Source organism: Artibeus jamaicensis, unplaced genomic scaffold (assembly GCF_021234435.1).
Source record: "Artibeus jamaicensis isolate MK-2021 breed Jamaican fruit bat unplaced genomic scaffold, CSHL_Jam_final contig_797, whole genome shotgun sequence".
Classification (NCBI taxonomy): domain Eukaryota; kingdom Metazoa; phylum Chordata; class Mammalia; order Chiroptera; family Phyllostomidae; genus Artibeus; species Artibeus jamaicensis.
Window position 1 is genome coordinate 2,947,974 of NW_026521977.1, and position 26,783 is coordinate 2,974,756.

Consider the following 26,783-nt stretch of genomic DNA (forward strand, 5'->3'; position numbering starts at 1 on the left):
CTAAGAAGGCAGAAAGCAGAAGTTCAGAGCAGCAGATGAGGCAGGAAGCAGAAGGTTGGCAGCAAGCAAGCTGCAGACACAGACTGTCCCCACTAGAGATACAGCACTCTGAGAAGGGAGCCAAAAGGATGCACACATGAGGTTGTCCTGAATCCCCCCTCCACAGTCTAGATCTGCAGCCTCTGATTGTGTGATTAGACGATCATGTGATCATGTGATCATGTGCAGGCCTCAGTCTACCGAGAATCCCAACCATCTGCAGGACTGAGTTCAGTTCCTCCCTGAGAGCACATGCCCGACCTCTGAACCTCCTGGGCTGAAATTCATCCCATTAGACTCCCACTGCATCCTCTGCTTTTCTTTCATGCCACATATATGCTATTGTAGTACGTTTTTTTATGATATTAAAACAGCACCATCTCCACTAGACTATAAGCTGAGTGAGGACAAGACTACACCTGCTTTGCTCACCTGGTTCTCCCTGTGCCTCCCACAATGTCTACCCAGAAAGCACTGGTGTCCAGCTAAATGAAAAAACTAATAAATACTAGAATGGTGAATAGTAGAATGAATTCAGGCTTATGCAAGCTCTGGGACTGGGAATTTCGCTGTGATCTGATAGAACAGGGACTCCTGAGTTGAACATGCACCAAATTTTTCAGGCTAAAAGATGCTGCCCTCCCCTCCCCCGCCCCACAATTTGGGAGGAAAGAGGGGGTGCATCTTATAGTCTAAATGTACCTTTATACTTACATTGATGAAATATTATGTTATTTATGTTATTAAATATTTTACCGCATCTTTGGCTTCAAATTTTTCCCCCTATTTTCCTCCTCTAAAACCTAGGTGCGTCTTATGGTCTGAAAATACAGTACTTCCTGCCAGACTGCAACAATAATCCAGTAATAATCCAAGAACAAATAATCCAACAAGCCAAAGATTCTGTAAAGGAGGGGATATGGTGGCAGGGTAGGGATACTCGGTGTAGCCGGGGCCTTCGGGGATCTGGCAAAACACCACCTCTTGCGCAGAGGTGGAGGAGACAGTGATACCCGAGAATGGGGAATTTTAACAGTTTGTAAGGCAAGAGAAACGAGCCAGCTGATCCAGGAACGGAATCCAGCGCAGGAATCGCTGACAGCTAAACTACTAAGTACACAGGATCCCCAGGACAGCCGACTTTCATCCAGGGGCAAATTCTACAAACGTCCTTTCAGGTGACTCCACCTATTTAGAGAAAGGGTCTGCTCTATCGGATGTAGACTGCGAGTAGGACAACAGAAAAACAAATCATTTAAAATATAAACATCGCTCCTCGGCTTCTTGGTTAAGATCAAGTGTAGTATCTGTTCTTATCAGTTTAAAATATAAACAGTCAGCGGAAAGCTAGGAGGCTCTTTGTTTCTATATCTTAGAAATGCAGGGACAATGGGATCCCTGGGGCTCCGCGGACAGCAACTCAGGGAGCAAAAGTCAGCTGGCCATGGTGGAGAAGCCATTAAGAGGACTCTGGACAGGTCTGTGACAAGGAGAGCTGAGGAATGTGGGGGAAGGGAAGGTGGGCCCCATGGGTCCACGAAAGGAGGATGGGGCATCTTTGCTGTCCAGCAGAGCCTGGCCGCAGCCTCTGGTGCCCAGAATACAGGCAGGGGAGAAATCACTCTCCAGGACCTCAGTCTGACTGGTCTTGCAGGACCAGCCCTCTTCTCTCTAGTGCCAGGACAGGTAGCCTGTCCTGTGTGGTTCCTTGTCCACACAGTGGTTCTTCAGATAGTTAAAACTATGATACCATCCTCCAGGCCATCTCTTTGAAAAATCAGAGACCCAGCTAATAAAAGTAACAAAAAGCTAAATAGCAGTTATTACATGGTAAGCAATGTTCTAAGGGTTCTACATTGATTCCATTATAATCTTTGTATTACCATCACTAATTCACAGACAGGAAAAGCAAGGCACAGAGAGGCTAAGCAATTTGCTGGAAGTCAACCAGCTTGTAAATGAGAGACCCGACCTTGGAACCCGGGGAATCAGGATTTAAATACTCTAAAATCTGAGCAGAAGCTTCGTCTGTTTGTCAAGTTACCCAGTTTTTCTCCCAGGTTGTTCTCTCTTAAACATGTATGTTCTCTACTTCCCTTACAATCCATTTCTGCAGTTGTGATTTGAGTAGCAGAGTAAAACAAAACTGTCACCTTCCCTTTTAAAGACATTCTATCTATTAATATAGCTCAAGATTACATTACCTTTAAGAACAACAGAAAGCCGGGGGCATCTCTCTGGACAATTGGCACAAGCACCGAAAGACCAGGGACAAGAGAAAGCCCTACCACAACAAGCAAAAATATGAGCTGGGACACCCTGCAGCAGACACTAGGACGGCCCCTGCCACGTACACACAGTCCCTGTGAGGCAGGCAACAGGAAGTGCCCAGCCTGGAGGCTGGGCGTGGGCGACTTCTCCTGGGGCTCCCGGTGTTGTACGTGCACGAGGAGGATTATTGATGTTGTGCACAATGCATCCGACGACAAACTGCTCCGCACCAAGACCCTAGTAAAGAACTGCTTTGTGCTCATTGGCAGCACATCCTGCTGACAGCGTTAGGAGTCCTGCTGTGCACTGCCCCTGGGCCGCAAGAAGCAGGCCAAGCTGACTCTCAGGGAGGAAGAGATTTTAAACAAAAAACGATCAAAGAAAATTCAGAATAAATAAGATGAAAGGAAAAGGAATGCCACAAGAAGCAGTCTTCCACAGGAGCAGGTCTGGCAGGGCGAGCTGCTTGCGTGTGTCATGGCTGAGCAGGTGGCCATGTGCTAGAGGGCAAGGGGCTGGAGCTCTGTCTGGGGAAAGTCAAGGCTGGGAAAGGCAAATGAATCCTCTTCCCCCTTTCTTAAAAGCTCATTAAAGCAGGGGGAAAAGCTCCTGTAATGAAGGTGTTTATTCCTGGGAGAAAAAAAAGAACATCCACATGATACTACTGGCCCATAACAAGCTTAACATTTACCAAGAACCAGAAATATTTTCCCCAGACTGCTTTACTTAAGAATTATTTCCCCATGACTGTGTTTGTGCAGTTCATATTTTCAATGCAACAGCAGGATCATTACCCAAGGGCATTTCTTGGGCCCCTGTGTCCTCAGGCTGCCGTCAAGGAGCGCACACCTTCATCGGACTTTCGGGTCTTCTCCGCAGAGCCAAGCTCCCGACCTGGAGAAGACCCGAGTGCCCAGGTAGTGCCCAGGTAGTGCCCTAGAGACACAAGCCCCAGGTAGAACTACTGACTCTGCCCCATACAGCCTGTGGGAACTTAAACTAAGTTTCTTAACCTTGCAAATAGTCACTCTTCTACTATGTAAAATGGAAATAATAACTACCTCGGAGAGAAGTGAGGATAAAGTTAAAGGAAGAAAAGCAGACATTAGGCAGTTAGCACAGCACCTGGCACACAGTCGGTAAGTAAACAAGTGGTGGCCCTGGTGGAACATCAGCCTCTGGGTGGCAAATCCCAGATGGTCCAGCAGCCACGATCCCCGGTTCTCCCCCTAGAACCACGCCCCTCCCCCAGGGCCAGCCACGTAATTTGGTGGGGCCCAGTGCAAAAAGACAATATGGTGGCGCCTATTCAAAAATTATTCAGAATTTTAACAAAGTGACAGCAGAGTGTCAAGCCAAGCACAGAGACCTTCCAGTCTTCTTGGGACCCTCAGTGACAGGCCGCACGCTATGTCAGTTTCCTGATAGTAATGTTGCGGCTGTAAGAAATCACTACAAACTGGGTGGCTTAAAACAACACAAATTTAAAGTGGGGACATCTGCGCAGGTTCACTTCCCAGTCAGGGCACATGCCCGAGTTAAGCACCAGGTCCCCAGTCGGGGGCGTGCAAGAGGCAACCAATCAATGTTTCTCTCATACATTGATTGATGTTTCTCTCCCTCTCTTTCTCCCTCCCTTCCCTTCTCTCTAAAAAATAAATATATAAAAAATCTTTAGGGCAGGGACATTTGTAATAGTGTCAATAATAAAAACAGAAAAAAATAAATGGAAATAAATTGAAAAACACAGATGTATTTTCTCGTAGTTCCGGAGGTCAGAAGCATGACACAGGCCACAGTCGGCTAAAATGTAGGTGTTGGTAGGACTGCGCTGCTTTCTGCATGCTCCGGGCGGTAATCTGTTTTCATGCCTGTTTCAGTATCTAAAGGTTGCTCATGTTCCTTGGCTTATGGTTCTTCCCAAATTCAAAGCCAGCAGCAGCTGGTCAAGTGCTTACATTGCCACTTCTGACTCTTCTACATCTCTCTTCCACTTTTAAGTGCCCTCATAATTAATATAGTGGACCCATCCAGATAAACCAGAATAATCTTATTTTGGAGGCAGCCGATTAGCACCCCTACCTGCAACCTTCACTCTCAGCCATGCAGCACACCGTGTTCACCAGTTCCAGGAATTAGGACATCCTTGGGGAGCCTTGGTTCTACCTACCGCACACACCTATGAAGCCAGCCCTGCTGGCCCTTGAAACTGAGGTCTTAGATGTCTATCTAGAGATCACGAAGACCTGCCCCCCCATCCTCCAGCCCATACACACACACCTGTGGCCACACCCAGAGTGGCGGCAGCAAACTCTGTAGCCACCTTGGATAGACCCTAACCTGCTCCCAGACGGACTGAGCCCCTGGTTCCAGGCTGCATCCTCTCTGCTCTCATCCTGTCCTGCTCCTTTGCACCTGGATGCTCACACAAGATTTCTCCAGCTCAGGACCCAGAGCTCCCTTGTTGGAGGGTGTGTGTGGATCTGTCCCAGCGGCTCCCACCTGGGCTGCAGAGAATAGTCCATCTCCTTTACCAACCCCTCGTGCCTCTGCCTCAGGATCTAACCCATCAGTCAACTGGAGAGCCTGTCCTGTGAAAGGGAGGGCGTGGTCCTCAGGGGACTGCAGGAGAGAAAGGTGACATCATTTAGCCAGGAGCCTCTGAAGATCCACTAACAAGAGGCAGGAAGCAGCACCTGCTGGAGGCTCTGCCCTGATCTATCTTGGAGGTAGGTCAGGGAGTTGCCATAGCAACATGATAGCCCTGAAGCTTGACACTGGAAAGCCCTTCTATTCTCACCCAAACACCCCTGGGCCCTGTTTGGAAATAACTGGTGCCTGTAGAAAAAAACGCAGTATGTGTCTGCTGTTGTAGACTGGTGCTCACCCACCTGCCTGAGCCACTGCATCTGGGGTGGGGGGCCCACCTCTACCTCCCTGCCCCCAGATGGCAAGCTTGCTTTAACCCCCACCCCCACGATCACCCTTCTCCCCAACCATAACCCATCCTCTCAAAACTCACTGACCTCCCCCGTGTCTCCTCCATCCTCCCTCTCCACCTCTCAGGCAAAGGACTTCCCAATCTCTTTCTCACACCCTCACTTTAAAAAAATATTCGATGTTTCATTTACATGCAAAAAAAGTACAAATCTTAAGTACATAGATTGATGTGTTTTGACGAATGTATATACTTATGTAGTCCATATGTCTGTCAAAACTTGTTTTTAGCTCTTTCTCTTGGGCTCCTGGGAGGCTGGTACTTGGGCACCTACGGAGGTAGAGGAGGAGGGTGGCCTCTGGGCGCAGGACCCATGGGACCATTTGGAGCTCGCACCTGGGGACCTGAGTGATAAAGCAAAGTCCAGCCCAACCGAGATGCAGCTTTTCTCCCTTACTTGGTGCCTGGCACACACTAGGTGCTCAATAAATATTTATGGAATGAATAAATTAATGAAGCCAAACAACTAGTGGGATAGACATGTCCTTCTGGTTATGTCTTGCCCTACATATAAGACACTAAGTATAGTTCAGTCCTCTCTCAGAAAGGTGACAAGGTGAGTCATCTTTCACCACCAAGAAAGAGATAAAATGAGGAATTGGCCAAAGGCGAGGAGAGGAAGAATGGGGCAGGATTCAGAACACCCACTTTCTGGTCCAAGACCAAAGTCAAGCATCATGTCAAGAAGAGCAAAGCCAAGAACACAAAGAGCAATCTGCAGATTCCAGCAACACCTCCGGCAGCAGATGTCCCCATAGGTAAACTGAAAGAACAGGAGGGAGAGGCACAGGGACTGGGGCTGAAGCCAGATCCACCTGGAGCGGGTCTTCTGCAGACTGGCGTTTGGCGTGGTGTTTCTTCGCCAGATGCTGCCCCACCCCCACCCACCGAGCTCCTAGTCCCAACCTTAGCTGTGGCTGCGGCATCACTTTCCTCCTGGACAGCAGGTTGGATGGCCACTAACACAATATTCCCAACACTAAAGAGATGGATCTTCCTGACCCAGATGAACTGATCAACTCAGGGCTGTGTACTGTTGAAGCAGTTGCCACCCTCATCCCTGTCAGAGTGACTGCAAACCCCCCCCAGCCTTCAGCGCACCTCATTGACAGAGCTAAAACCCTTGGGATTTCCCGCCTGATAAGAACTTAGTTTTTGGTGTAAAGAGGTGGTGCTTTGTAGGCTCCTGCATGAGGGCCGGTTACCAGAGAGACCAAGCCATGCTTGGAAGTTTGGGACTTTCGGTCCTACACCTTACCCTTTGGGGAGAGGAGAGGGGCTGGAAAATGAGTTAATAATCAGTCATGCCCACGGGACGAAGCATCCATCAGAACCACTAACACGTGGGATTCGGAGAGCTTCGAGGCTGGTGGACACATTCCCTCACTGGGCGGGTGACACACCCCGACTCCGCAAGGACGGAAGGGGACTGCACTTGGGACCTTCTGTACCTCTTCAAAAGCTGTTCATTCTACCTCCTATCCTCTCCTCAATAATAAGCTGGTAAGCATAAGTAAGTGTTTCCCTGAGTTCCACCAGCCATTCTAGCAACTTATTGAACCCAAGGAGGGGGTCATGGGAACCCCAGTTTATATCAGTTGGTCCAAAGACCAATGACAATGACAACCTGAGACTTGTGACTGATATCTAAATGGGGGCAATCTGGGGGAACTGAGCCATGAACTTGTGGGAGATGATGCTAACTCCAGGTAGACAGTGTCAAAACTGAACTGAATTGTGGACACCCAGCTGGTGTCAGGGGGGTGGGTGGTGTAGGGGGAAAAAAGCAACACATTTGGGGCTAGAAGTATTGTGAGTATGAGAGTGAGGAAAGGCATTTTTCAGACACGAGGCCCTATTCCAGAAGGCCACTGTGATGAGTTAAGAGTTAATACAATTAAAGTGCCAAACGTGTCCCTGGCTGTTGGCCAGTATAATTTGAAACAGGACGATAGTAAAGGATATTGAAAAGATGTTTCCAAAATGAGTTAAACAGAATAAGCCAAGCAATGACCTTGTCACAAGGCAGGAATGTTTTTACGGAAATAACGGAGAGGTGCTGTTTCACCTACACACATGCTCGTGTGGGGTGTTCCCCGACACTCCAGTCCGGGTGTGTGTCTGCACGGAGGCTGTGCACAGCGTCCCCGAGTATTTGTGTGAAGAGAACCTGCATCGTTAATGCCATTGAGAGAGCCCTGGTAGAGGAGCGCTGTATCTCTTATCAGAGATACTCTGTTCTTCTAGCTACAAAAAGGGGCTGGCGAATGTGGCCGTGCCCCACAGGGAGACGTGGAAGCTCCATGAACTAAAGCTCTGCACAGAGGGAAAGTCTGCCCCTTTCCCGAAGCTCAGGAGGAAACCGCAGGCTCTGGCCACCTGGAGACCTTTCCTCAGCAAACTCAGGGGGTTTGGCTGCCTCTGAAAATGTACTTCCTTCAGGGGGAATGTGCTTGCCAGGGTGCCCTGCCCTGCTGAGAAAGGCCACATGGCCTCTGTCCCCACCACCCGCTGGCTTCCTGTTCCTCTCCCATGGAAGTAGAAAGAAATGGCCCAGAGGGCACCTCTCTCGGTGAAGGGGAAGCTGTGATTTCAGACATTACTCTTACTCTTTCCGCTCCTCGGTTTCCATGACTCTGAATGGGCAGAGCACAGCAGTTCCTTCACTGCAGGTTGGTGTGGTCCAAAGGGGAAGGGCATTCTCTACAGGCCAACGCCGTGTAATACCCGTCATTGTTACAGCCATGCTATAGTCTGTAAGAGCCGCTCTTCCCTTGGCTTCCTTTTTATTTCCCCTTTAGTTTAGAAGAAACATGTACTGAGCTGGGTCTGTGTTTTGCGTCAGAGCTGGCTGCAAAGTCATGGCCAAGACCCCTGTAGGAGTCCAACTCCTCTTGAGGACCCTTTCCCCAGAGTCTCTCAGTTTTGCCCACATCAGACCTGCTTCTCTCCCGGCCCCAGGGGTGGTCTCTGCAGCACTCCCAGGCGGCTGAGACCCTATGTCCCCTAGTGGAAGTCACCTTCAGGATATTCCCAGAATCCAACCCTGTTTTAGCTGCCCCACAGCTGTCAGTCCAAGCCACCACCACCTCTCACCTAGATTTCTGCAGGAACCTCCTAACTGGCCTCCCTGCCTCCTCCCTGGCCTCTTCAGTCTGTTCTCAGTGCCACAGCCAGAGGGGCCTTTGAAAATGACAACCAAAGCACACTACTAATCTGCTCAAGCTCTTCCCCGGACCCCCGTCTTAGAGCACAGTAAAAGCTGCACACCTTGCAGCTGCCTATGAAGCCTTCCCTGCGGTTCTCAGCTTCAGCTGTACATTGGAATCACCTGAGGACTATAAACAACTTGGAGTCTGAGTGTCGCCTGTGGAAACTCTTATCTAATTGGTCTGGGTGTAGCCCGGCATCAGGATTATTTTAAAGCTCTGGATGAGTCCAATGCAGAGCCAAGATTGAGGACCATTGCCTTGACCTGTTTCCCACTGCCCTCTAACCTCGTCTCCACCTATACTGCCTCTTGCCTGCTCTGTTCCAGCCACATGAGCTTCCTTCCTCTTCTTCAAACATGTCAAACACATTTCTACCTCAGGACCTCTGCACTTGCTGGTCTCTCTGCCTAGAAAGCTTTACCCCCAGGCACTCACATGACTTGCTTCCTCATCTCTAGGTCTTTGTTCAAATGTCACCTTCTTAGTGAAGCCTTCTCTGACCACTTCATTAAAAATTCCACTTCTTCTCCTCTTCCAGACAGTCTCTGTTTCTCTTTCCCACTTTATGTTTCTCTATAGCATTGGCTGTCACCTAACATGCAGCAGAGTAGACTTCTTTGTTCTGTTCATTATCTGTCTCCCCACAACTAGAAAGCAAGGGCATGGGGGCCAGGGCTCCCGTCTGCTTTATTCACTGCTCTGTGCCCAGGCCCAGACTGCTGGCACACAGTAAGTGCTCAGTAAATATGCGTTAAGTGGACACGTAGTCTTCTCTTCCCTTGTAGGTCCTCAGCTGCTTTCTCTTTCATCTCTAGAGCCCAGCCAGATTCTCCCCGGGCCAGAAAAAAAAAACGATACTTAATTATACAGCACACAGCAGGTGCTCAATTAGTGTCTGCAGAACTGAGCTCTCCTCCCCAAAGGACCCAGACCCAGCAGCCAAACCCAGCAGCACGATCTTTCCTAAAAACTCCAGGTATAAGCTTACTGTGGTTTGAAGCTTTAAGACAAATTATAAAATAAGTAGAAGAAGGGAAAAGGTGTGTTAGGGGAAGCTCACACAAGTTAATGAGATTTTCTCAGCTGTGGTACGTGCCCACATTTTTAATAATTAGGAGGAATAAAAAAATCTAACTGAACCTTAAAGGAACGTCTTCTGTGACAAAGAGAGAAGTCAAGACAGACTTCTCTGTTGGGTGTAATGACTTGTTAGCTCTGGAAGATGGATGCACTTTAAAAACCTAATTTACAGAAAAAAATATAATTGTTCATATAAATGCAACTAATTGGGTTAAAATGACTTATTAGCAGAAATGCTAGATGATTCTAGTGCCCTTAAGGAGTAAATTAGGTTATTCATCCTCAAAATCTCGAATGGAAGAAAGCCTTCCCCTTGCTTAGCAGATGGAGAAACTGAGGCTAAAGAAGGTGAAGGGGGAGAGTGACTTGCCCGGTGCTGGCCAAGGAGACAGAACCCGGCCACAGCAGGAAAGGGACCCAGGAATCCAAATGCCCAGTCCTGGCTCTGTCCCCGGCACCGTGGTGACCCCCATCTCCCCCCGCCCGGGCAGGTCAACAAGAGCCCAGCCACTGGCTCTGCTCACCCACTGGGTCTGAGGTCAGGCAGGGGCCGGTCGAGGGGCAGGCGGTCACTGAGATAGGCGTTGTAGCCGTAGTACTGGAACTGCTTCAGGGCCGTACGCCGGCCTTCAGGGCTGAGCTCCTGGCCCCAGTGTGCAAACAGAGAGGAGTCTGTGAAGGGCTCGGCCTCGGCCTCCTCAGGCTTGGCGGGAGCCTCTGGAGAAAGAAGGGATAAGGAGACAGTGGGTCAGAGCGCACCCTACATACACATGCCACGACAACCCCTTTCTCATCTTCACCATGGCTTTGGGTAAAACAATCTTCGCTCCGTCTTTGCGGGCAGGGAGAAGGAAGACTGGAAACTTTATGCTTCCTCAAACTCGTTTATCCATCTATCCATCCATTCCTCCACCCAATAAGCACTAGGCCCAAGGGATATAGAAATACACCCACCAGGATCTTCTGAGAAGCTGAGAGATGTGACCTGATGCCCAATGGCTTCCAGTCAGAAACCCATCCTTTCTCAGTCTGCTTTCCTGCCAGAACGCTGGCCCCAACCCTATAAGGGGGTATCTGTTTTTCTTTTCTCAAATTGTACCCTGACTCCCTGCCAGTCCTGAGTCTGGCCCATACCCAGGTCCCCTAGCTGGGGGTCTGCTCCCTAAACCAGTTCTTGCCAGCCCACGTCCTCCTCCACGGTCTGGCCCTGCTGTGAGTCGCCTGGCCCCACCACATGACATTCACCTGCCCACCAGGACCCCGGCAGACTGCCTCCTGCTGCTTCCAGACTCTGCCCACCAGAAAAGGGAATCAGCAGCACAGGAAACGGCCAGTCCAGCCCCAGAGCCCCCACACTCGGGGCACTGCTCATTGGATTCCTGGTAGACTTTGTGGGGCAGCCCCCACCACAAGTCAAGAAGAGCTCATGGCTTCCCTGGAACTCACCAAGAAAATAAGAGCAGAGTCTTTATATTAACACAGCCATGGTGTCAAACAAATCCCTGCTCCATGAGTTACTGGCTACATGACCACAAGCAAACACTCAACGTCTTTACCCTGCAATTTCCTCACCTATAATGTGAGCATAATAATACTCACTCATCTACCCTGAGATCTGTGAGGACTACATAGAATAATGTATATAAAGCACTTAGACCAGCCTATGTCTCAAAATAAGTGCATAAAATATGACAATCGGGTTGTTATAGTAAGGGAAACCAGGCAGGTCATTTGAATCCCTTCTTTATGGTGGTAATAGGCAGGTCTTGTCAGGACTTAGGCTAATGGGTCAGGACTCTGAAATTTGTTCCCAGAGACAGGTAGTCAGAGTAAACCATTCAAAGTCAGAAATCAGAGAAACTGGAGAGAGGCCTAGTCCACTGGACGATGCCTTCTGTGCTTATAGGCATGATATAGGTAAGATAGAGCCAGGAGACCAGAAAGAAGCAAGTCAGGAGCAGGATAGACAGGTTCAGGGCACTTGCCAATGTCCCCTCGGGTGTCCACATAGAGCCAGTAGGTGCATGACACACCTATGCCAGGTGACTTCAAAGTACAGGCTGGAGATAGGCAGGGGTCTAGGGTTTTAGTGTCTTCAAGGTTGGCTATACCATCTTGGTGGCCAACTAGCCTTAAAGATATAGAGGGAAGCTCAGATACTGTAGATAGATTAGGATATATGAAGGAGAAAAATGCAGACCATGAGTGCACTTTTATCACCAAACCAACATTGTCAGTTGTGTGGTGGCCGCTCAGAGCTCCCTCCCAGGACTCAGGGTGCCCCTGCCTGCGCTTCCCGACTAGACATATTGAAAGGAAGTACAGGGCTTGCATGATCCTGGAGATCCTTTTTATCTTGAAAAAAGATGCATAACTCATTCATTTGGAATGGGAATAGTAGAAACCTGGACCAGTGAACCAACGGAATCATGCAATATTGAAGAGAAGTGCTGCTTTACTGCTCTCGCATACCGAAAGGGGTATTGCCAAGTAAAGTGGGATCAGTTGATGAAAAATATAATTCCTAATTAAGCCTGTGTTGCCTCATATTGCATTATGAACATATTAAAGTACTGAGTTCTACCACATGCTTCTACCTCTTCATTCAGTATGCATACAGATGACAATGAACTTGAAAGCACTGCGTCCGGAATGAGTTAAGGGTGTCACAGCGGGAAGGAGGTACTCTCTGTTGAGCTCCTGCCCAGAGCCAAGCACTGTGCTAGCTGATGTCCATGCCTTAGGTTACCCCTGTCATGGTTGTGAGTGGGAACTCCGTAAAGGTGGGATGACATCTTATCCTGGCTCCCAGCATAGTCCATGGCTCTTCCAAGAGACTCCACACATCATTTTAAAGTAAATTAGTTAATATGTACCCCACAGTGGTCAGTTATTAGACATGGTTAAATGACTAATCCAAGGCCACCCAGGTGTTGGGGGCATTAAAGAAAGGCCCGGCTTCCTCCAAATTCCACATTCTTTTCCTCTACAATGTGAGGGGCAAACTATGGTCCACAGCCCAAATCTGGCCCCTTTACCTATTATGTAAATAAGGATTTATTGAAATGCAGTTTCAGGGCTAGAAGGGCAGAGTTGAGCAGGTACAACAGAGACCATATGGCCCTTTAAGTGTGCTGTCCCCTGCTCTACACCTTACATCTGACGTCTCTTACGTACAGAGGACTTGCGTCTGCTAACTCCATCTGTTTTTCTTTCCTTCCCAAAGGACTGGGTAAGAGCAGCAGCTATAGAGGCAGAATCCTGGAGTTTATACTCCAGCTCTACCATTTCCCAGTTTAGTCTAGCTCACCCCACACCTCAGTTTCTCCATCTATAATAATAGTAGTCCCTTCTTCATGGAATATGTATGTGTATTCAAGAGATGGTTCATGGAAAGAGCTTAGCATGGTGCCTGGCACATGTTAGCTCAATAAATGTTAGCTGCTAAGGACCCGTGAAGCCCCACAGCCCCACAGCCCCACAGCCCCACCTGGGTGCTTTTCCACCAACACCTCCTGAGTGCAGGTGGGAAAGATGGCCCTGCCCTGAGGTCCTGACTCTGGAAGATGCTGCTGCCGTCCAGTCCCCAGATGAAGGGTCTCTGCATCCAAAGACAAGAGGCCTACCTTGAATCCAGCCTAGGCTGATTCCTTTCTCTCTCCAGTAAGAAATCAGACCTACTTGGTCATCAGCAAAGGAGGACCATCTTTAACATGTTGAGGTGGCAAAGACGTCTCAGGGAAGTACCTAGGCTGGGTCCTCTGCAGGGGCCTAGGGGTGTCTGGACGCATGTGGTGATGGGCCAGAACCATGGATGGTGCTCTCCTCCCAGGAGCAGACTCTGGCGGTGGCCCATGTCTAGGGTTCAGACCTATATGGTCATGCCTGACCAAACGAGGAATGACCCCAATGGAAAGCTCATTCAGAGCAGACATTGATCAGGGCCCAATGAACTCAGCCGGCAGCTGAGCCAGAGAGTTTGGAGGGTTTCTCAGTATAGAAAGAAGGAAGCCATCATTCCAGCCCATTCTGAACCAGCCAGGTGCTGGGCTGGGTCGTAGGGAGGAACAGACTGAGAGGGAAAACCAAATGGCCCTTTCACCAGACAGCACCTGTGTAAACAGGGGCAGGAGGCATCCCTCCACCTTCCCTGACTCACCACGAGGCAAATGATGTGAGTAGGAGGGGAGCCCCCAACAGGGCTGAGGAGACACTACCATGCTATGTCCTCTCTGTAAGGACCCTCTGATTGCCTTCTGTCTCCCTTGGCAAAAAAGACAGTCTCAATTAATGCCCACAAGGTCCTGGGTGATGGGGACCCCACAGCCCCTTGGCAGATCTTATATGAGTGCCTTTGGTGCTTCCCACTTCCCTCTACCCCCTCGTGGCTAACTCCCCCCACTTATTTACTCAAAAGTCACTTGCTGCCCTGACCAGTGTGGCTCAATGGGCTGGGCATTATCCCACAAATCAAAGGGTCACTGGTTCAATTCCCAGTCATGGCTCATGCCTAGGTTATAGGTTTGGTCCCTGGTCCATTTGCACTCGAGGCAACCAATTGATGTTTCTCTCTCACGTCAATGTTTCTCTCCCTCTCTTCCTGCCTCCTAAAATCTTTTACTAAAAAAGTCACTTGCTCGTCCTGGCCGGGTAGCTCAGTGGCTAGAGTGTTGTCCCAACATGCCAAGGTTGTGGGTTTGATCCCTGGTCAGGGCCTATACAAGAATCAACCAATAAATACATAAGTAAGAGAAAAAAGAAATTGATGTTTCTCTCACTCGCTCTTCCTCTCTAAAATGAACTTTTTAAAAAAGTCACTTGCTTTGAAAGGCCCTTCCTAAACAGTTAACTCCCTCAGAGAGTCCCATGGAATGTGATCACTGATAGATGACCCGCACCCCCCACTGTGCATGACTTGTTTTCCAGGAAGTTCTGCCAGTGCTCACCTGGGGCACTGGGGAAACGCCACCAGATGGTCTCAGAGAGGTGTCCACCATGCCTGACAGGCAGCACACTCATGAGAGCTGAGCACCACAGATACAGGCCCTGACGGCCTCCACGCTGATTCATGGAGACAGGAGGGAAGTGGGGCAGGAAGGCAGCATGCGAAGCTTTGAGCCATTAATGCAACAAAAGCCATAGCTCTGAGCCTTGTGCACAGGCTCACCAGCCAGGCATGAGAAGCACATCTGGAGACCCTGCCAAAGCTTTTCAGGCTCCCGAAGCCACTGCTGCAGAAAGCAGTAAGGATACCTGCAGCAGGGTGGCTGCTTCGGTGAGCAGCACAATAGGGGCTCATCCAGCTGCTCTTGCTCCAGAGTCTTGGTGTTGCTGAGGCTGCACAACAGAGCAGAAGGGAAACCGGTTTTGGAGTAAAACAGACATTGTAATGCTGCCTAGCCCTGTCCACTTCTGACTGCCTGTCCTCTTCAGGACCACGCTTCTAGAGAACCCCATCTTTTGAAGCTGGGGTTTTGCCAGCTCCTGCCATGCACTTTAGTGGCAACTTTGAGGTGTTGGTGGCTTTGGAGGAGCTGCAGGAGAATCGAAAGCCGAGAGCTCTCCCCAGCTAGGAAGCCAGCATCCACCTCTGCTCCTTGGATGCTGGGATGAATCCTAAAATGCACTAGAAGGGTGACACTGCACGGTTCTGCTAGAGGCCAAAGTGGTTTGGGCGTCCCACTTTGGGGTTGGGCAGGGGAGCCAAGGGCACAGACACAGCCAACTGGGACACAGCTCACGTCCCTGAGTCCCCCCTAGCTTGCTGCCCAAGCTGGACCATATGCTGATTGGAAGTGGCAGGTCTGCTTCTAGTCCCTCAGTTTGGGTACCTTCAGGGATACTTTCCCAGGAAAGAGGTGGAGCCTTCTACTTTCTTGTGGGTGTACTCAGTTTGCTGTGTGTCCCTCTTTCAGGGACAGGAGACAGCTAAGGAGGCTTCAGGGGTGGCTAGAAGGGGGAATAGCTTCTGCCCTGCAGCCAGTCTTACAGCCACTGCTATTTCTGTTTCTGCCCTCAGGCCATGCTCACAGCTGAAGCTTTGTGAGTTTGACAAGATCCAGAACCCAGGGATGGGGAGGCAGGGAGGAAGAGGGACAGGCAGGTCTGTGTCCTCCGACACTGGGGCCAGGTGTCTAAAGTTCATCCCAGGAACAGGCACAGGGGGTCTCGTGTCCTGAACACCAGTGTTGTGGGGACCCCTTCTCTCCTCACTCCTGGGTGTGCTATGCACTCTCTCTGGACACATCCCACAGCAGCCCTTTCAGGCCTCCATTGTCTTCACTTGGGAAATGGGTCAGGCCTCGCCGAGGACTGGCAGTGATGTCAGCTCTGGGAAGATGAAGGCCAAGCATTAAATGGTGGAGTGAGCACTGCTGAGTGTCCCTGATAAAACTCCATAAAGGACGCTTCCTTTTCTTGCACTCGTTTTATGTTTTTAAAAAACAGTTTTATTCGGGTATAATTTACATACCACAAAATTTACCTTTTTCAAATGTACAATTCAATGATTTTTACAAAACTTTCTTCCACTCTTGAGGAGCCTTGTTGCATGTTTTATTTTGGGTTCAAAAGGAAGGGGCTAATTGAAAGCCCAGAAATGTACATTTCTCTTGTCACTTTCAGTAAACTCCTGCCTGCTGGCTACCTGCTAATGTGAAGTCACCATTATCTCCACTAAACAGGCTGATGCTTGTGCCTCCCTTGATCCAGAAGCTCAGGCTGCATTTGTAGAGCATCAAAGCTCACTCACTGGAGCCTGGCTGACAAGGAAGAATGCACACACCCACACAGGGAAGGACTTCACACCCAAACCGCAGGCCGGCCCTGGCTGCCTCCAGTCTGCCCCCTGCTTCTGCTATGTGTCTCCCCTTCCTCCTCGTGCAACACCCGACCCAGGGGGCAAAGCCCTGCCACTGTGCCTGGTGCCAGCCAAAGCGAGGCACTAACAGCAGGCTGGCCTGGGAAGTAGGAGGCCTCAGCCAACCCTCCCCTCCAACACGGGCAAACCCCCTACTCCCTAGGCCTCTGTTTCTCTTTTGTAACATGGAGCCAGTGTTTGGGTTTTATTTGGGAGAAAAAGGAGGATTTTCAGCACATCACAGTGGTGCTTTTCTTATATCCAGCAAAGCAATACATTATGACTCCACTTGTAGTTGGGCTCCCAAGGGAAAAGGTTCATATTTTTACCCCTCACCGCCCCCCCCCGTTTGATGTGCTAAGAGCCTTAATAATAAAGAAACAAATACTCTGTTGTGTTGGGGAGTCTCCCCATTCCCTACTTCTGGAGGTGCATTAGAACACGAGCTGAAGGTCTTTTGCCAGCAGCCCCCACAATTACACGTTCTCTTCCAGGGATCCTCAGAATTCTAAGAGACGGAAGTGGAATCTGAAGGGAAAGGGCCTGGAGCCGATTGGAAGGAAGGAGCCCTGACAGTTTCCCACCCGACACCATTAAAACCCCCTGAACACCGACTTTATTCACTGTGGCAAAAGCTTCCTGTGGCACCTGGAGAGTGTTTGGGGGAAGAAGAGGCTTCTCCGAATGCCCTGTTATAAGGCAGGGCCAGGGCCTGCGCTGCAAAGGCAGGCTGCTGCAGGGGCTCTGCTCTGGCATCAGCTCTGTCCTTGACCAGCTCTGTGTGACCTTCAGCGAGCACATGAACCTCTCTGAATCTCAGCCCAGTCATCAGATTAGTCTGTTCAGTGGAGACAAGAATATATACCTCCAGCTCGCTGCAAAGAGTAAGTGAGGGGGTGGATTCCAGGGAAACTCTCAGCAAACTATCACACTCATGATAAGTGGATTAGTTTCCTGTTCCTGCTCTGATAAATAACCACACATTTAGTGGTTTAAGACAATATAAATCTATTCTCTTGTAGTTTTGGAGTTCAGGAGTTTGACAGGGTCTCCATGATTAATCAAGGTGCTGGTGGGGCTGTGTTCTTTTCTGGATGTTCTAGAGGACAAACCATTTCCTTGGAGTCTAGGACACTTGAATCCTCTTTTCCAGCTTTTAGAGGGTGTCTGCATTCCATGGTCAATGTCAAAACAGTGAGCTGAGTCCTTTCCAGGTGGCACCACTTGGACCTCCTCTTCTGACACCCTCTTCCATTTTTAAAGATCCTGTGATAACCCTTGGTTGACCTGGATAATCCAGGGCAATCTCATTATTATTATAATCTCCTTGTTGTTAGCTGATTAACAACCTTAATTCCCTATTGTCATGTAAGATAACGTAGTCACAGGTTTCAGAGATAAAGATGTGCACATCTTTAGAGGGCCTGTTATTCTGCCTACCCCAGTAAAAGTTCCATCATTGTGGGTTTTGCCATTCATAAGAAGGATTCTGATAGTCAGCCCTCAGGGTGGTAGTCAGGCAAAGGAACAAGAAAGTTCTGGTTTGTTAGAGCCAGCCACGCTCCTGCATGGCTCTCTCTCTGATGCTGCACTGAGACTGAACAGGCAGTTACACCCAGTACAAGCAGGGCAGGGCTGCCAGCCAGGTTCTCCAAACAAGCAGGTGCACATGAAGACAGCAGGTGGCCATGAGCTATTGAGGGGCCTCATACTTGACCTTGAGGCCACAGTGGCCCTACCTCCCTCATATGCCAAGCTAATAAACAACAAAGGAGAGCCTCAGACAGTGCGAGGCAGAGCCTCAGACAGTGCGAGGCAGTCACGCTCCTGCCTCTGTTTCTTCCCCACTAGCCCTGACTGAATCGATGAACCGTCGTCTCACTTTCCAACTGGCTCCTGACACCTGTCCCTGCCTTCTTCTGCTGTGCTTTGGACTGGGGCCAGCATTTGCCTACTCCAAACTCTGCTTTCAAACTCCTCTAAAGCTGCAGTTCTAATGTTTTGGGAGAGTTCCCCTCTATGAGTTGGATGAAAACTGCGACCACTCCCCAGAAAAACGTCCATTGTCACATGCACAGAATAATCTGCTTCCAAATTCACAAAAGTCATGCGTGGCAGTATGATTTAGAACAGGGGCTGGCACACTTTGTTCTGTAAAGGACCAGTTGTGAGTAGTTTTGGCTTTGCTGGTCACCTGGTCTCAGTTACAACTACTCAGCTCTGCCTTTACATTGAGAAAGCAGCCATAGACAATACAGTAGTCCTGCCTTATCTTTGGGGGCTGTGTTGTAGGACCCCCAGTGGATGCCTGAAACCCCAGGTAGTACCAAACCCTATATATACTATGCTTTATGCATACACACATACACACACTCTTATAGTTTGATTTATTGGGCACAGTAAGAGATTAGCAACAATAACTAATAATGAAATAGAACACATGTAATACCGCACTGTTGTAAAAGTTTCGTGAATGGCTCTGGGGCCACTAAGTACAGTAAGGACGACCTGAACACGGGCACTGCGGTACCACAACAATGGATCTAAAACCCAGGTGGCTGGTGCCTGCGACGTGGGTAACACTGGGCAAAGGGACAGAGTGACGTCCCGGCTGGGAGAGAGCTGCAGGAAATAAGATTTCATTGCTATCCAGAATGGCATGCAATTTAAAACTTGTGAATTGGCCCTGGCTGGTGTAGCTCAGTGGATTGAGTGTGGGCCTGAGAACCAAACAACCGAGGTTCAATTCCCAGTCAGGGCACATGCCTGGGTTGCAGGCCAGTTCCTGGCAGGGGACACATGAGAAGCAACCATACACTGATATTTCTCTCCCTCTCTCCTTCCCTTCTCTCTAAAGATAAATAAATAAAATATTTTTTTAAACTTATGAATTGTTCATTTCTGAAATTTTTCATTTAATATTTTCAGACCTCGGTTGACCATGAGCAACTAAAACTGTGGGAAGTGAAACCAGGGATGAGGGGACACCACTGTCCGTGAGTGAGTGGGTGTGGCTTCACTCCTAGGAAACTCTGGACAGCGGGCGGCGGGTCAGATCCAGCTTCGGCCTCCCAACCCCTGGCGTGGTGGCAGCACAGACTGCAGGTTGCAGCTGCTGCTCTGTTGATGGCACGGTCCCTGCCTCGGTGGTCCTGGTGAGGAACAGGAGTGAGCCTGCGCCAGGCCCCCAGAGCAGTGCTGACAGCTCGTTAGGCCTGGGAGTGTTGGCTGGGGTCTGCCTGCCGGCCATGGGCCTCTGCCGGCAGGACGCTGGCTTTGGTGCACCTCTTTGCCTTGTTCCACTGAGGAGCCACGCTGAGCCCCTGGTATTGGCCTCATAAGACACAACCTCAGCCCACCTGGCTTGGAACAGGGGAGGCTGCATTCACTCCCAGCTGGGAACACCAAAGGCAGTTACGATTCCAGATGTTCAAGTCACTGAGAATAAAACCCTGGGCAAGGCCAAGGACAGACGAGTCAGGCCCCGCACCCTGGCTGGAGCTGGCAAGGGTTAGGGAAGCCAGCCCCAGCCACGAGGGCTAGGATTCAGGAAGGGTGGCAGCAAGTTCTAGCAAGGAACAGAGAGTAAGTCGGGGATCTAGGGCGAAGCACAGCCATTTCCATCTGGGCTGACACAGCAGGCAGGGAGCAGGAACTCTTCTGACCCTGGGAGCCAACTCCATACTCTGTACGACAGCCCCTCACAGCCAGATCCCACACCCACCCCTGTGCTGGGCCGGGGCCGCCCTGCCCTCCCCTGCCTGCCCAGGGTGGGCTCGGGGCATGGGTGTGGCTCAGGGCTGAACTAACGAACGGGCAGGGAGCAGCAGCCAGAGCTCAGTGTGCACACACACTCATGGAAATGGACTTGGACTGGGAATTACGCAGAATGAAAACCACTATTAAAAGTCCAAGTTTTTATGCTCCAAGCCAACCAATATAAAGAACATGTGAAAAACTCATTTTAGGGAGTGACAAACGTCCGTATCTTTAGGAATCAGGATTTATAGGCGCCATTATGTGCTACTTTAAAATAGCCCTTTAAACCTACAATTCTGCCTAGGAGATATAATGAAGTCTGAAGCACATACCATCATTTTTCTTTCCTGAGAGGTGACAGCGTGGAGCTGAGCACCTGGACTTCTAAATATACACCTCACTGTTCACACATAAAACACAGTGCTTCTACACATCAATTTCTTGGGATGAACTAGCTGGCCAACACTGTGGATGTTAAAATCGCACACTTCTCCTGGCACAGAGGCTCAGATGGGAACAGCTGGGCTCAGCCAGGAGAAAGAAAGGAGGCCCTGTGCTGTGGGACGGCCTGCGGCCGGGCCAGCTTCAGATGCCAGCCTGCAGAAGCCTGCGCCTCCTTGGCGCTGGGACGGGCTGCACTAGAGCCCTCGCTTCGGGAAACCTGCAGCCTGACGTTAGCTGGGAAGAGCGTGCACACCTTTCCTAAGTAATTTGCTCTACCCTTTTCTCTCCAGTGTCTCAGGAAAGCATGCTGGTTTCCAAGGTCTTTCTTCTGGTCTTAAAGGAGCAGCCAAGTGCTGTAGTTCAGTAGTTCCCAGATGTTGGCAAGCACCAGATGGAACCAGTGGGGGTGTAAATCCACAGATCACGGCTGGACTCCACCCTGAGTTCTGATTTCACAAGCCTGCAGTGTGGCCTGAAAATGTGCATTCCTAACAAATTCCCGAGGAGTGCAGAGACTGCTGAGTGGGCGCCTCTCCGAGAACCGAGTTGAAGAGGCGACTGGGGACCACAGGTTCATCTGGGTCCTGCTCTGCAACTCATTCACTCCTGTGACCTTGGGCAAGTCCCCCCTCTCTTCAGGCCTAAGTTTTCTTATGGGTAAAGGAAAGGAGGGGAATGAGAGAATGTTTCCCATCCTAAAATGCCATTATTATAAAGTGGTTCAGATTACAAATTCTGCCTCACATGGGGACTGGTGGCTTCACTTGAAAACAGAATGCTCAGTGGAATCGTTGTACCTCCTGTTCAACTCTTTATTGTATAAATAAACGGACGCAGGTCCAGAGAGGTTAAGTGACTTGCAGACATAACACAGCTACGTAACAGCTGATTCTGACTAGGGGAGGAGACAAAGCCCCTGAATGCCCTCAATCCCTGCTCAGGGCTCCCTCCACCACCCAGGAGGTTCCTGCACAGTGGCTCTAAGGAAAAGCATCTGTCTGACCACCCAGTATTTCCAGCACCTCCGAGGCAGCCAAACCCCACAGGCTGAGCCCTGGGCAAACTGGCAAATCCTCCCTCGGTGACCCTCACCAGTGCTGGTACCTGGGTCTAATCTACAGAAGCACCTGCAACCTATATGTCAGGCTGACAGGAAGAGATGCTCTGCAGGTGTGCAAGGAAAGGATATTAATCACAAGATCCCTCGACTGTTAACCCAGGCTCCCAGAGGACAGCAGAGTTGCTGTGTTTCTCAGTTACCTCCAGCTGCGTCCTCACACGGGTACACACACAGTCACAGACAAGCCACGGCAGCCACAAAGGCTTGTCCTGAAAACAGAATCCTGTGGTCCCAAGTGGCTGCTCACTGCATGCAGAAGACCATTAAAAAGATTACATTTCAAAGACGAGAGAGGAACACCTGTAAAGACAAACCTGCGTGAAGAAGTATTACGGGGCTCCACTCTGGCTAAATAGCCACATCTGAATCTTTATCACAGGTGGCAAACCCAAGGCCCGCAGGCCGAGCCCCACCCTCCACCTTGTTTTATCCAGCCCGGCACCTGGTTTCTACCTGGCAATTCCAAGCTCTCGCTTAACAGTTAAGGAGTAGTTGCACTTATACAGTCCTAAAATTACATTTGGCCCTTTGAAGGCAACCTCAAGGCTGATGTGGCCCCCAGGGAAAATGACTTTCGCACCCCTGAAGTGTAATTTACAACGAAGAAGGGTACACAGGAGCCAGGGCACTGGTGGATCTGCTCACAAGGGCCTGGGGGGCCCAGGGCTGAGCCTGCCATCACCCCCCGCACCTGTTGGCTCATGGAACATCTTTTCATTACTGTCCTCCATCATCTATCTCCCAGCCCTGGCAGCCATGGCTCTATGTTGGTGAAAAGAAGTAGATTTGTCCTTTGAAAAAAGTTAACAAAGAGACCCTTCCAACCTCGGGCCCCTGCAGGACCAGAAAAAGCTTTGAATCCACGTCAAAGAAGACATCAAAAGAAATAGGCCATTTTCAAACAAAATCCATTTCTTGAGCATGATGCTAAAAATATTTATCACATGAAAGGTGTGAAAACCTTTATGATGTCTCAACACTCTGTATTATGAATGCAGATGTGTCCAGCGGAATGTGTGCAAAAAAGAAAAAAAAAGAAGAAAAGAAAACCGTCATGCCTATAATTTTGAAAGGGGAAAAATTTAGTCCTTTCCATCTGCTAAATTCTTACTTTATCAACCCAGCTGCACTGCACAGGCACCTGAGGCTGAAGGAAGGAGGTGGGCCCAATGCTCAGCCAGACAAAATAAGCAAAGTTTCAGACAAAGAAACTCTCCACGTCCGGACACAGTGAGTAAGTGGTCCCATGCTTACCTGTGTCTGTCAGCCATGGGCTTTGGAAAGCATTCACACTTATGTCTTGTACACAAGGTCGGACAATGTCACTTTATGGGGTCTCAGGATTATCCACAGGATCTGAACTTCCTTCACGGAACTTCAGATTCATGAGTGTCTGCTCTACCAAATGCATTTTCAAAGTACATTATGAAGCCCGTTCCTATGCTCGGAAAGAATCAGGAGAGGCAAGATGGTCTTCCTGGGGGATTTGAGTCTGCCGGGCTCAGACCTGAGGATAAGAGCTCTGCTCAGGGCAGAGGCCCTGTGGCCCTGAGGTCCCACCTCTAGGCCATGGGTGACCAGAGAGGACACCTGGAGGCACAGCCTCTCTTGGGATCCTGAGTGTGTCCTTCTTCTCTTCAGGAAGATGCACCCAGTTCTAATGCCCCTACCTGTGAGCGGTGGCTCAGACAGGAGCTCCCTGGTGGGTCCCAACACGCTGAAGAAGATATGGCTTGCCCCGCCTTTCCTGGGTACCCACAGAGAGGCGAACATTAAACTCCATGCATGTGAAATTATGAATGAAAGTTAATTCACTTACTCAAAGAATATGCATCAGGATGCAGCTGTGCAGAGGGGAGCCTAGCTTGGCAGACCTGGCGCAAGTCTCTCAACCTCTCTGTACCTCAGTTTCCTAACATGGAAAATTGGGGAGAACCTGGGGTCAATTATGATTACGATACTGCTTCCCTGTGCAGTTACTGGGAACTGAATGAGTTAACAAAGCCCCTCACATTCTATGTGCCATATTATCCTGGCGATTATTACTATTGTTATGGGCCAGGAACTGTGCTGATCGTTGGGACAGGATTATGAGCAAAAACAGTCGAGTGTTGTGGAGGTGGCTGCTCATCATCACTTCCCTGTCTTCCATACCAGTGTCTGGTACACAGGAAAACAGGGCTGCCCTACCCTCCCTCAGAGGAAGAAGAGGACCCAGAGCCCACTGGTACCCTGGAGCGAGCTGCCCTGGGATGCCCGAGGAAGGTCTTCCTCTGTTCCTGGCTCCTCACCCCCTCCGGCCAAGGGCAGGGGAGGAAGGGGAGCCAGGGAAGCCACAAGGGTGTGGGGGAGCCCAGTGCCACCGTCCGAGGGCCTCAGCGTCCATACTGATCCTCCCTGGGCTGCAGAGTCGGGCAGAGAGTGGAGACTTTTCCTGCCAAGCTGATCTGCTATGCTGTGCAGCCCAGGGCAAGGAAACAGGATTCCCACCCCCGTGGGGCTATCAGTCTGCAAGGAGACACCACTGATCCCTCATGGCTTGGGCACTAATCCTCCAGACTGTCCTCTGCTCCTGAGGCTCATGGCACTTTGGCAATCACAGAAGCTGAGGCTTCTGGAGCATGAGGCTGGGAGGCACAGTTCAGGCAGGGTCCTGAGAGCGCCTCCAGGAACCAGAGAAAGCTGGAGGTGAAAAGCCTCTCTGGTGTTGGGAGTAATCACGGCCAGACCCCTACCCCACCTCACACACCCACATCACTTGCCTTGTGTAAGAGATCCATGATTAGCTTGCTGGACCATGAATTTGGGCAAAGTTGGCCCCCTGTTAACCTCCATGCCTCTTGCCAGGTGCCAGTAGGAGAAATGCTATTGTCTAACACTTGTGGGGCACTGGACTCCCTTGAGGGGAGGGGCTCACCCCTCCCCCAGCAATCCTGCCTTCCCGAGCCCTCGTTTCTGTGCACTGCTCACCAGCACCCTGCTCAGCACGGAGGGTAGGAAGCTGCCCAAATGCAGATGTGAGGTATAGTCAGAGCCTGAAAGAACATCAGGGACCGTCCATTCAGACCAACTCTTGGCTCCTTTTGATCACAACCCACAGTAAGAACCACATTTCGCATCAGGCCTATCTAGCACACACACGCATACGTACACAAGGGAAACCACGATTTGCTCTGTGTGACTAACTGTGGTGTGTTCCATTTTATGCTACGATGTTCTGCTAAGGAGGAAAGCTGGTCCTGACCTAGAACACTGACTTCGTGACCTGTTGGCGGACTATAACCCACAACTGAAAAGCACTGATCTAGATCAATGGGTTACAACCTTTCATAAATCAGTGTCTACTTTTCACAAATGGTAAAACTCTCTACCCTTTCATATCACCTGAAATTTGGAAATAAATAAAAAAACTGAATTACAACTGGAAACAAATAAAAACAATGGTCATTCGGAATAAGCTTTTTAAAAGTGTGCACGCCATTTAACCCTACTGGCTCGAGATTTTCACATGAACCTCCACACCCAGGAAAAAGGATGTCCCCACTGAAGACAACGTTCCCACGGCAATGGTGTTCAACAGCCTCTGTGAAGCCCCTCGGGGGAAGATAGGCCCTGAGCGGAGGGTAGGGGAGGTCCGAGGTTTCTCTTTCCTTTTTTCCAGTAAGCCTCTAATTTTGTGTTATTATGTATCACATTTTTCACAGGAAACCCTTTAAAGAGAGCACTAATGGCTAAAGAAGATGTTTTGAACCCCACAAGCTAGTGAGTTACTGAGTTAGTTCATGTGTCTCATTTGTCAGGAGAGAGAATGTGGCCACATTAGTCCTTCCATCAGAAAGGTTCAGGGACTTGCTGAAGATGACACGGAGGCCAGGTTGGAGCAGAGGCAAGAGGGACACAGGACAGGAGGTGAGACCAGGGCATAGAATTCCCAGGGTCCTCGAACTTTACAAAGGTCTGGCAATAAGGACGCACACAGATCAATGAAGGAACCCCATGGTTTTGGTTAGATTTCTGGAAGACTTGGGGTAAAAAAAATGCCTTATCTACTGGGAGTCAGAAGCCCTGTGCAACAGCTACACATGTCTTTAATTAATAAAATGGGGGAAATAAATCGATCATCTCTGAACAGGGGCAGTATTTTTAGAAGATAAGAACCTGGGGCCCAGGAGGCCATCGATGGGAGAAGACAGGCACCCTGCTGGCCACGTGGCCGAGGCCCGTGGTGGGAGTGGGAGGGCGGGCAGGAGGGCCCTGCCGGCTCTTCCACGGACAGGCAGAAGCCAATGCAGAGCGTCAAGCTCACGGTTCTACAGCACTCACTATAGGAGGTGCTACTGTCCTAGGCCAGGTGGCCTGGATAGATCCCCCCAGGACTGGCTGGTTCCAGCTGCAGCTGCTGCTCTCTGCTCCTTCCAAGAGGCTTTCCTCACCCAGAGCCAGACAGGAGAGGCGAGACGACAGAGACTCTTCTCTGGGCCCCCGGCAAGATCCTCCAGTCAAAGCAGAGGCTGCTGTGGCAAGGTCTGGTGACCAGGCAAAGGCATTTGAAGGGAACCAACACGTGTCCTGGAGTGAACATAGTTCCCAGCCATAAATGCCTCCAAGAGTTCGAGTCAGCCTAGGAGACACCCCGACACACTAGTGTATTGGCAGGGCACAGACAGGCACCATCCCCCAGGGCAGAGCTACCGTATTTTTCAAACCATAAGACACCACCTAGGTTTTAGAAGAGGAAAATAGAAAAAAAATTTGAAGCTGAAAATATGGTAAAATATTTAATAACATAAATAACATAATATTTCACCAATGTAAATGTAAACAGAACTCAACAGCAGCATTAACAACCATTATTCCTCTCAAATTGAGGGGTGGTGCATCTTACAGTCTGAAAAATACAGTAACCCTGACTTCCCAACCCTGGCTGCACAGGAAAATCTGCTGGGGAACAAGAAGACAATGACAGAAAGTACGGATGCCCAAGCCCCACATAATCAAACT

At 49.9% G+C, this 26,783-nt stretch overlaps 1 protein-coding gene and 2 pseudogenes across 2 annotated transcripts in view; 2 read left to right on the forward strand and 1 right to left on the reverse strand.

Moving 5' to 3' along the window:
- The window catches only part of GALNT18 (polypeptide N-acetylgalactosaminyltransferase 18), a 325,017-nt gene that overhangs the window by 156,567 nt on the left and 141,667 nt on the right, over positions 1-26,783 (reverse strand). For both annotated transcript variants that reach the window (XM_053673111.1, XM_037133828.2), the window contains exon 2: positions 10,125-10,317. In XM_053673111.1, the coding sequence (XP_053529086.1) occupies positions 10,125-10,317 (193 nt within the window). The remainder of the gene's footprint in view (positions 1-10,124; positions 10,318-26,783) is intronic.
- Positions 1,308-1,440, forward strand: LOC119040788 (uncharacterized; annotated as a pseudogene).
- LOC119040740 (40S ribosomal protein S8-like) lies at positions 1,429-2,870 on the forward strand (annotated as a pseudogene).